An 11642-nucleotide genomic window follows, 5' to 3' on the forward strand; every position below is an offset into this window, starting at 1 on the left:
GGAAGGAGGAAGGAAGGAAAGAAAAAAAGAAAGAAAGAAAGAAGGAAGGAAGAAAAAGAAAGGAAGGAAGGAAGAAACATTGTATACTTCTGAATTCCTTGTCAATATCACTTTTATTAAACAAGAAATAGTAAGGCCGTAGCTTAAAGGAGAACTCCGCTTGGGGTAAACGTTGCCTGTGTACTTATAAAGTGTTTCGCCATGCTGATTTTTTTTTTTAGATATTTCCCCACGCTCCCCAGTCATTAGGATGGGGGGATATTATTGGATGTGTCAGTTACCAATAATGATTATGTGCAGTGACTACTTGGAGGATTTGGAGATTAAAGGAAGGCTGTCTAACTGAACTCAAGTGACAGGCTGTCAAAGCTGATACTAATCGAGAGGGAATGGCTTAGCGTTGTCAGCCTGAAACAGGAAGTGATGTTCCTCGCACGATCTCCGGGTGAGAAACTTTGCAACAAATTTACAAAAATGATTTCCTTAAGAAAACTGTATACAGTGATATGATGCCGAACATGCTGAAACATAGATTTTGGGTTTACTTAAAGGGGGGTGATGTATGAAGGCTTCGCCCAGCATATAAGTGAATGAACACTGTGTGCACGGCATTACTGCCACTAGATGGAGCAAGAAGCATTACAATCAAATGTCCAGAAATGTATCTTTTTCCTGCAGGATCCATCCTATGACAATATTTAATCACATTTAAAGCTGATTTGTAGCCAACCTAATAAAGATACATTGTTATGCGTTCAATTATGTTGTAAAATGTATTTAAAGTGACATTAAAGTCAGTTTTTTCCCCTCCCCCCCCATGTTAATGTCAGCACTTACCTTAAATGATGTCTCTTATTCCGATCTTCTTCTTCTTTCACGATGTTTTCATCTGTCCCTCCAGCGGTGCGGCGGCTCTCCGATCCAGCGCTGACTCCTCTCTGCTAGCAGGCACTTCCGATCCCGCGGTGTCTGCATGCGGCTGCACGTGTCCATAGACTTACCTTGCGTCTCTGCTCGTCTCCCGGCCGAGAATGCGAACTGCGAATGCGCCCGCCTCAAGATCCTCTGCGGCCGCACGAGCAGTTCCCGATTCTCGGCGCGGGAGCACGCAGCGATAACGAGGTAAGTTTAAACCGCTGTTAAAGCGTTTTGTTTAAAAAAAAAAACTTTTTGCATATATCTACTGCTTGCTAGCCTTAGATATATTCAAAAACACCGGAGGGTTTAGAAACCCTATAATACCTGTGAACTCCAAGGACTAGGGCTGGTCTCACACTATAGTGTTGCTCTAACCAGTACCAGTGCGTTTAGCACAATCTATCACATAGTGCAATGTGCAAAGTGCAATGGTGTGTGTGTTGTGTTGGCATTCATTCTGAATAGCACCCCCAATGCACTTCCCAGCAGGCACAGTATGGCAATAGCATGTGTTGCTGCACGGTGGAAAAAAAATGATGCATGTCCTATTCTTTTTCCCTGCACATATCATCGCAAACGCACCCACTAAGCGCACCTAGTATGTGGTGTATTGCGCTGTGTGATAGCGTGTGCCAAATGCATTGATAGCTTTAGTACACTGCTGTAGTGTGAATTGGCTCTTACAAATCACTTGCAGCTTCCCTTATAGACAGTCTGCGCAGGGTAGCAGGGGAGTGTCTGCGACCACTATATTAGCATGTTTTCCCTAAACCCTCTCCTAGATCAGTAGGAGACTAACCAGCAGGGCTGTTCCAATAATGAGGCTTCCAAAGGCAGTTGCCTCAGGCAGCATCTCATTGGGTCACGTGGGGGAGTTTCTAGCCAGAGTGTCCCAGGTTACTAAAAGCTCTTAGCAACCTGTGGCACTCTGACCGGCATCCCACCCAGCTCACTGGCGTCACTGGTTGCCAGGATCTGAGCGGGACTGCCTAATTCCTGACAACCAGTGGTGTCAGTGAGCTGGGCAGGCAGCTGGACAGAGCTGGAGCCAGAGGTACCGTGCAACCAGTAATGTGCACCACCAGTACCCCCGGTAACATGCATCACCACCCCCAAACTTCACCCTGGGCCTCAGGTGGTGAAAAGTGTAGGTACACCCCTGCCTACTAGGTAGCTGGGGGTCTTACTGTAACACACAGTGATCTAATCTGGTTGGGGGTTAAACTGCCAAATGGATGTTTTATTATTATAAATAAATGATCTCTCCAGGGAGTGAACATGGTTGTGGCGCCTCGTAAATCTATGGATTTATTCTATATGTGACTCATTTTGGTGCCAGAAGGTTGAAATACTTGTGTGCATTAGGTGTAATGTTGAAATTTGACCACTAGGGGTCTTCAGAGGGCATCAGACATTGTACTATTTGTGCCAAAATGTGTTCTTTATAATCTATTCTAGAACTATCTATTCTTTTATTAGTTTATTACTTTGTTTTAGGTGTTTATATTTGGATAAAGGTAAACTATGTTGGTATTAACTGATATTTAAAGTAACTTGCATTTGATTAGCATTTAATTCCTGAATTAAGCATCTGCTATGTTGATAGTAACAGCTGCGTCTTGATTAAATGGAAGGTGGAGTTTTGCCCCAACACTGCTTCCTGCTGGTCTACTGAGTCCAATGTATATTATCCTTAAGGTCCCCACACACCTTACGATAATCGTACGATAATCGCGGGAAATCCCGCGATCGTACGATTATCGTAAGCCGTGCGACCTCTACTACTGTAAGGTCGCAGGACTTTAAACTTACGGACATGTTCGAAAACCCGGCGGGTTTGTGGCATGTCCAACGATAACAGCCGTACGGGCCGGTGTGCGCAAGCGCAAACTGCCCATTCGGCATTGCGGTCATCGGAAGCCCGCCCCTCAGGGGGCGTGGCTTGCGATCATCGCAAGTACGATCTGCCTATGCAAGATAGGCAGATCGTACGTTTTTTTAAGTACCTTACAACCATGGCAAGACAAAAGTCTTGCCATGGTTGTAAGGTGTGTGCCCAGCCTTACGATTAAAGCAGAACTTATTATTAACCCTTGCACTGGGGCTACCGTCTCACTGCAAGGGTGAACTGGACTAAAATAAAATAAAAAGGTTATACTCACCTGACGCTCGGAGCTGGCCAGCTGTCACAGCACGCCATCCAGCCTACGCTGCAGCAAAGGTATGTCCCTCACTGTCCTCACATCCTATACACAATGCTTTGGACGTGAGGACTCAAGGATCCTTAGACTGCTTCAGCGGAGAAAACAAGCCGGCTCCAAAGTTCGGGTTATTATAACTTTTTTTTATCTTAGTCCCTAGACAAAAAAAGAGCACTTAACCCTTGCAACTCCAGCCCTCTAACTGTTGTGGAAGTCCCATGAGGCATTGCAAGACTGACCGGGGGATTTGTAGTTAAAGCCCCACTGGAGGGCCGGAATTGCCCAACCCTGCTTTAAATGATACCTGCACTAAGGAAAAATAAATATGACCCTTTGAAAATGTTAAGTGCCTGGCTGTCATGGTGATACAATTACTTTAATAATAAGGTTAGTGACTCAATGGGGTTCATTTACTAAAGGCAAAAAGGTAGTTCACTTGGCAAGGGGATAAGCACTTAGCTTAGTGAATGAGGTGAAGCTCTGCTGACTTCTATCATCTAATCATGTGTACGCTAAAATACTGTTATTTATTTTCCTTGCACGTGATCGGGTATTCTTTTGAAATTGAACTTTCACCACATTCACTTAGCTAAGAGAAGCTTTCCCTGCAAAATACAAATGTCTTTTTAAAGTGAACAGCCTATTAGTCAATCAACCCCAAAATACTAAAGCCAGAGACCGCTAGGTAAGTAGTACTTAGGAGAACAGCTCATGTGATGTATTGACAGGTTTCCTTTAAGGTTTTGTTGCAACGGTTCTCCTTTAAGAAAATAAACTCATACGGAGCAAGAATGTCTCCGCTCCTTTTATAAAATGCAAATCTAAAATATTAGAGAAGGGAGAAAATAAAAAAAACATCAACTGTTATATCAAACTGCAACACAGAAATAATCATTTCAGGCAAAAAAAATAATAAATAATTGTACGTGGATGTTTATGTTTCTGTAAATTTGTGAATTCTACATAAAAATAATAGTAACAGTAATAAAAACTGAAATTAAATATTTCATCTTTTCAGATTATAAAATTTCAGCTGTATCTGTATTCATTAATTCATGAATTCTCAAACAAATACGATGCCATATTTGCTTTTTTTTTATTCTCCCAAGAAATATGGCACATTGAGGCGCTGTGTGTTCCCTGTTCAAAAGGATTTGCAGCCAACTTGATACAAACCAGCATTGGCTGCCTGCTTGTCATGCAAGAAATCGATTTAAGCAGAACACCAGGCGAGTATTATTGACGCACCAATTCATTCAATTATCTACCCATTAAATGTATTTTAAAATACAGATACTAGTCTCCAAATCTGTCTTTGTATCAACTTACATTACTCCACTCACAGTTGGCAGATGGAGGGTCAGCATTGTGAGCCTATTCAAGCCAGTCTTACACAGTTAGCTGGTCGGATGACCAGTGAAACATCTTCAAGAAAAATACAGCAAGTCCAGTTGCCTTTACTTATTTTTTATAGATATACCATGACCTGGATGAATGAGAACCTTCACTGACATATCTTCAGATAATTTTTTTTGCCTGGAGTTCTGCTTTAACCCATCATTTCATGCATTGCAGCTACAAAACCCCTGTAGATGCCACATTTCAGACAGAAGGCCAAACCCTAGAGCAGCCTTACTCAACCAGGGTGCCATGGGGTGCCTTCTGCTTTCCTCAGGGGACTTAAGAATTGTGTGTGGTGTGATGCCTTTCCATAGTGAAGGCTTCTGATGTGAAATAAGGATCTGATATACATTTTGGAAGTTATTTTTTACATTTCAGTTTTCTACATTTTAGACTGGGGTGCCTAGAGATTTTGCATACTTTTAAAGTTTCTCAGGACTGAAAAAAGGTTGAAAAGTGCTGCCCTAGAGCATAATAAAGGTGGTGCGTACTTTGACTCAAATAATGATCCGCTGGGGAAAAAAATGAATAAAAAATATTAAAGAAAATTTTCAGCGGTAGCCTGCTACTTAATCAGAACCAACGTGAACAAATGTTTTAAATTACAAAATTTCAACATATATTATTTTTCAATTTAAAAATGTATAATACAGTACAGAAAATAATATACATTAATTAGTACAATGTTTTATCTTTTTTTTTTTTCTTTAAGAAAACCACATATTTTTCATTTGATCATGTAACCCACACTTAACACATTTCATTCATAGTTAGAAAATAGTAAAGTGTATATCAAAAAAATTAACTTATAGAGAGTGGACAGAGACGTTACATAGGCATGCATATTATATATTTATTGATGACAAGTAAAGAGAAAACTGTCGCTTGAAGACGTGTTCCATGTACAACTCATTGAATGTAATATTTTACGGAAATAAATTGATGTAGCAGTTTATTATTTTCTCCGCATAACAAACCCAAGCTGATAATGACCTGTAAATCGTGTTTTTCCTGATTTTGTTTTCCTATGAAAAGCAGAATATTAAAATCTGTATGAGTTTTTTTTTTCTTTAATATAAGTTTTCTTCTTTGGTGCTGTTTCCAGTTCTTGGTGTTCAACAAGAGAAGGAGCAATGTAAACCCTGAAATAGCATATATTGATATATAAGAAGTTGGGTTGTCCCTAGGAAGTAGATCCGATTGAATCTGAATGGAAAGTTATATATCCAGAAGAATCAGATGGCGTGCTTAGAAAGCTATTCGTACTTCCCTTGCATTCTACTCTGTCAAGTTGTTCCTGCTCGCTCCATGTATTGTCTAGGCCGGTCTGGCAACTGTTGGAGCCAGCAGGGTTAGTGTTTCCTGCTACCTCATCTAGTTTTTGAGATTCAGTCTTGGGAACAAGCCTTTGAGAACTCTGACTGCCCCGATGTCCATCTGTATAGAACCGCCTATGATCGTAAGGTCTGTGATGACCAGGAACGTTAAGAGTACAACTCCTACCGTGGTTGGAAATCCTCCGTAACACCTGCGGCTCTCGATCGAAGTCTGTCAGAGCAAAGTGAGTAACTGTTTGATGTTTCAAAGTATCTGGTATAAGTGAGATGGAAGAAGACCTAACAGGAGTTTTTCTCGGACTCGGAAGAGGAGTGTCGTCGATAAAACCGACCACCTCTTCTCGACTAAAGCACTTGAAATCGTCCTTGTATAGTTCCTCCAAGGTAAAATGTTTCAAAGAAATGAGGCTCTCTGATGCTTTGCGGCACTTTCGATACGGCAAGCTGGCTTCTTCGTGGTAAAACACCAGGCTGCTTCGCCTATCACGTCTTGGCAGTGTGAAGAAAGAGATGGCAGCGATATCTTCAGCTGATCCCCAGCCATGAATGAAAGCTGGTATCTGACCCGTGGTAAATATGTCCGTCTCATCGTGTGAATAGCGTCTTGTTGGAGGGACCTTTAAAGAAAAAAAAAAATGTAATAGAACAGTTAGGGTATGCAACCCTTTCACAGCTTAAAGTGACACTAAATCTAGGAGTTACATCTTAAAAAATTCAAGTATCCTAATTATTGGTAAAACTTTGCCTTATTTGTGTATCACTCGGCTGTAGATCTTCAAATCAGCTCTGTAGATCTTCAAATCAGAAGGACAGTGTCAGCTCTGCTGACACTGTCCTTCCTTCCGGAGGGTGGCTACTTTTGTTCCCCATGGTCCCTGCATGTGTTTTAAAGTAGCCACCGCACCAAGCTTGCTCCCGGGATGGACTACAAGCACAATACAAATTAGTAACCTAAACATGAGATTGTTGATCATGGGAGCGAGCTTGCAGCAGTGGCTGTAAAGTAGCCAATGCTCAAAGCTCGCTCCCATGATCAACAATCTCATGTTTAGGTTACTAATTTGTACTTTTGTTCCATGGAGAATAAAAGTAGCCCCCCTCTAGAAGGAAGGACAGTGTCAGCACCGATTCAGAGATGATTTCAGGATCTACAGCCGAGTGATACACAACTCAGATACATTTATGTTAATAAATAGGGTACTTGAATGTATTTTTAAGGTTTAACTCCTAAGTTTAGTGTCAATTTAAGGAAGTTACATTTTCTGTAGATTAAATAAAAAGCATCATGAAACATCGTGGCTTGGTGTTAGAAAGCTATTGTATTGTGAAATCCTGTTACAATGTTTTTTTTGGTAATCTGTGCTCAGTTATTCTGACTACTATTGAATGTAAAATATTTGTATATTGATAAAAAATGTTCACGGCAATGCCTTAAACATGTCAGATAATCCAAATTAATAGTGAAATCACTTAATATTCATTTTTAAGGGAGCAGATGAGCAAATTGAGGTAAGAATATTGGGTATAGATGTATTAACAATGAAACGTAATATGAAGTTATTTTCTTTTCATTTTTTAATACAAGGTCAACAACAATCTTTTGAATTAAAGAAAAAATATTTAAATTTCCAAGAGGACAAGCTGAATAATATCTAAAAGAAAGAAGGGCTTTACTCGATATAGATGGGACACATACATGTGTAGATCTCAAAGGTTTTCTAATTTTATGGCCTAAGTCAGGTTCATCAGTTGCTTTATCCTGGAGACAGACCCAAAAACATTGTATGGATAGATTTGAGCTTTTTACCGAATATAAAATAAGTTATAGTTTAAGGGCTGGTTGCTCTTAGCCTCCAATAATTCACAAAATTATATTAACCATGAGAGGGAAAATTGTAATTAGCGCACAATTTGCTCACCTCTACCAATAGAAATTTACATACACTATATGGTCAAACATCTGTGGACACCCCTCCAAATGATTGAGTTCAGGTGTTTCCAGTGAAGGGTGCTGTTAAGGCTACAGCATAGAAAGACATTTTAGACAATTGTATCCTTCCAACCTTGCGGTAACATTTGGGAAAGGCCCTTTTCTGTACATCTGAGCACCATGCTAGCTCTATAAAGCCATGCTTTGATGAGTTTGGTGTGAAGGAACTCGAGTGGCCTTCACAGAGTCCTAATCTCAACTCTACGGAACACCTTTAGAATGAATTAAAATGCCAGGTCTTCTTGGCCATTATCAGGTCCTGACCTCACAAATGCTCTTGTGGCAGAAAGGGCTCCAATTCCCAAAGAAACATTTCAAAGTCTTGTGAAAGGCCTTCCCAGAAGACTGGTAGCCGTTTATGTTCCAGAGAGGTGTATCCATGTTAATGCCAACGGTTTTGGAATGGGAGGTCTAACAAGCTCATATAGGTGCGCTGGCCAGGTGTCCACAAACCTTTTGCCATATAGCGTAGAAGGAATACTTAAAAGTGCAATTTGTTTCATAGCATTTTGTGAACAAAATCTTGAAGATTGTATATTGATAACACCAATGATTATCACTTTTAAGTAACGCAAGCCAGATGTAAAATGTTTAGGTCTATACAAAATAACGGACGTCAATGCATGCAGATTGTAAATTAAAGAAGGCACACTGGTTGAGAAAAAATCTCTTTAAAAGATGCGTCCACCTAGGTAGAGATTTACCTCAAGAAAAAAGTGCAAGTGCTCCATTTGCAAAGCCAGTTTAGTTGACTGCAAATATTTGTTCCTGCTGTCTAGCAATTAAGACAAAAAAAAAATCTCAAATGTTGAGGCACAAGGGATTTCTAACATCTTTGAACAATGAGACAGTTATTAAGTGAAGACTTGCACCTGGTTCTAAAGATAACATAACTGTATGTATGGTAAATCTGCCCCTCTGTGGACAACCCCTTTAAGTCTATGAGCTAAATAGACTTGAAGGCAAAGAAAATTTGAAGTAATATGTCCAGTATTAGGAAGACATAATTGAGCTCTAGAAAAAAAGAACTTCTGTAAATACTGGGGTGGGAAACACAAACTATAATGGATGGGTTTGAGTTGGTTGCACTTGAAGCCACTCCTTATTTTAAATTGAACATGCATGATGATTAAATAAGAAACTGATAAGCATAATTTAAGAGCAAAAAAACCACGTAATTTCAAACAAAAATAGCACATAAAACAAGAGCAGCAAAAAGTGCAAGCAAAAGTCTACATAACGGCATTCCCTTGTAAAGATGAAAGAAAAAGAAAAAAACAATAAAGAAATGAAAATAATAAACCGACGTTTAACTGAATCAGCAAAGTAATTTGTTTTTCTAACTTTGAAATTGCTATTATTTTTAAAAGTAAGGTTCATTACGTGCAAAATTGTTCTATCCCTCTGTGCTGCCAATCTTCATTTTGCTCAGCATAATAATCATGTATACTAAAAATAATAACAAGAATAAAACAGTGAGACAAGCATTAAATATGACTTGCACTTGGAATGTAGTATGAAATCCCTAGCACTAGCTGCCGACAAATACAGAACATATGATGGTGCGGGTGTACTAGATTCTATCAGTTCCGAGTGGCAAATCAGATAACGCTACAGCAGAGCTCGGGGATTAAAGACCCCGGGTAGCCAATATGCTTAAGCCTGGAACAATTTTAAAGTGTATGGAAAGGTCAACTTATTTTAGGTTCTGGATTGACTGGGGAAGGCGTAGACCCTTTACCAAGTTTTTATTGGTGTCTGTATCTCTGCTTTGCTGATTTACAATCTCTTTGTCCAGGTGACCATTATTGCTGAGACAAAAAATATGGGAAAGTCCTAAATTTTAGAGTTGCCATGAGAGCAAGAGGCAAGGGAAAATCTTCCGATGGGGACAGATTTTCTGCTGACAACTGTCCAAGATGGGAATTCCCTTCACTTTGGGGAGTTTTCTTTTACATTCCTGTTCTACCACTAGGACAGGACATGAAGGGAAAGCTCCTTAGTAGGACTTAGACAGCAAACAAATGGGGGCTTAAAGCCTCCCCTAATTTATCCTTATATAAATTTGAGCGTTAGCTTTTGCAGTTAATGAAAGTACATATTCTCGTGGTTTTTAAAAATGCCTTTTGACTACCCTTGACTGAATATTATTGAACAAATTCTTGGTGTTCTATGCATTTTTGTTGTATAAGATGCAAAGAACTTCTGCCTCAGATGGCTTCTCTTTGGGTCACATGGTGGGGCAGCGGGGAGAGCAGCATTGCTTCTCTGCTTCACAGTGTTTGCAGCGTGCCTGCCACCCCTTTCCGGCCAGAGCGTCCCAGGATGCTAAGAGCCTGGCAGGGAAATGTGTATGGGCCATACACCTCTCCTGCCCAGCTCTTAGCAACCTGGGGCACCACTTATTGCCAGAAGCTTGGCGGGATGCCAGCCAGAGAGTTCCAGGTTGCTAAGAGCTTGGCTGGACACTGGCAAGAGCGTCTCACCGAGCTTCTGGCAACCAGTGACATGACTGGTTGCCAGGAGGTCGGCGGGACGCTCTTGCCGTTTCAGGCGGCAAAAAGACTGGGGACCCTCTGATGCAGCTTTTCCATGTATATAGTTCCTTGTATTAGCAGAATTTTTAACCACACTGTACTGTCATTGACTGGAATGCAAGTCTCTACATGAGTCTTTAAAAGACACCTCATGGTTCAGGACTGGTGGATTTTACCTAGCCTGGCCTTGGGTGAAGAAATGTCACTGCTGTAGTGCCCGAGATACTTGCCAGCCCCTACACAAAGCTGAAATGTCAATTTAGAGTGGTTTGACACATTAGTGGCTATCAGGTCATATGTCAATCAAGTTTATTCATTATGAATTCTGTCATGGAATTTTGTAGTTCCATCAGTGATATTAGAAGGAAGAAGAAAATGCAGAAGAGCTTGGCTTGCCATAGTTGGCCCAGGGACTACAAGGTGGGGAACCATCATTTAGATAATGGTCATGTCCATGTAAGACTTTTAATGGATTTTAGGAGCCATGCTAAGCTCCTTCATAACTTGTAAATTCCAGCACAAATCCATATAAATGCACCATGTGCAAATAGCATAAACAGGAGCGAGAAAAGAAATCCAATTGGATGCCATTTATGTGTATTATTTTGTAGGTAGATACATAGCTACCTGGTTAGGCTAAAATAAAGACATGTCAGTTGAGGTCGGCTTTGAAGGCAAAGACCTTATAAAGTGTAGCCCAGCTTTCCTAACCAGGAAATACATTACTTTCTGACTCCTAACTCCTACATGAAAATAGGATGACTCCCTGCATCCACGGCCTATTGAAGCTTTGTAATGATTGACTTTTTGTAGTTCTAGAGATGACCATCATTGGTGGTAAGTACATTTCTAGAATCAGGATTCACAATACCTGAAGATAGTGCATTTTATCTTCTTGTGCCTCTTTCACTGGATAGATCTGTGGTATTCCCCTCTCCAGTGCAGAGATGTCATACTTTGTAATGCGTTCCATGGCCATGAGGTCACCCCCATAATTGTACTCATAGGGTCTTTCATATATGAGGTCTGAGTGAATACCGCCATCAGGACTGTGATCTATAACAATGGACAAACTACATTATCACCACAAGGAGTATACAAGATGGACAGAAAGGTAAGTAATAATAAGAAATTCCATAAGAGAAACATTTATAATGTCTTAACTTTTTCTTTTAAAGTATAAGCCCTCATGTACATGGACAAGCTTTATACTTCCCAGTTCAATGCAATCTTTCCATGGACCAGGGGTGAGGGGGGG

At 40.4% G+C, this 11642-nt stretch overlaps 1 protein-coding gene across 1 annotated transcript in view; it reads right to left on the reverse strand.

Annotated features, from left to right (window-relative positions):
• Nucleotides 1–5237: 5237 nt before the first annotated feature.
• Nucleotides 5238–11642, reverse strand: part of GPR153 (G protein-coupled receptor 153) — a 65682-nt gene continuing 59277 nt past the window's right edge. The window contains exons 5-6 of the mRNA XM_018552761.1: nucleotides 11256–11440; nucleotides 5238–6474 (exon numbers count right to left, since the gene is read on the reverse strand). Of these exons, the coding sequence (XP_018408263.1) occupies nucleotides 5704–6474; nucleotides 11256–11440 (956 nt within the window). The 3' untranslated portion in view covers nucleotides 5238–5703. The remainder of the gene's footprint in view (nucleotides 6475–11255; nucleotides 11441–11642) is intronic.

Source organism: Nanorana parkeri, unplaced genomic scaffold (genome assembly GCF_000935625.1).
Source record: "Nanorana parkeri isolate BGI_ZX_2015 unplaced genomic scaffold, ASM93562v1 scaffold5, whole genome shotgun sequence".
NCBI classification, from domain to species: Eukaryota; Metazoa; Chordata; class Amphibia; order Anura; family Dicroglossidae; genus Nanorana; species Nanorana parkeri.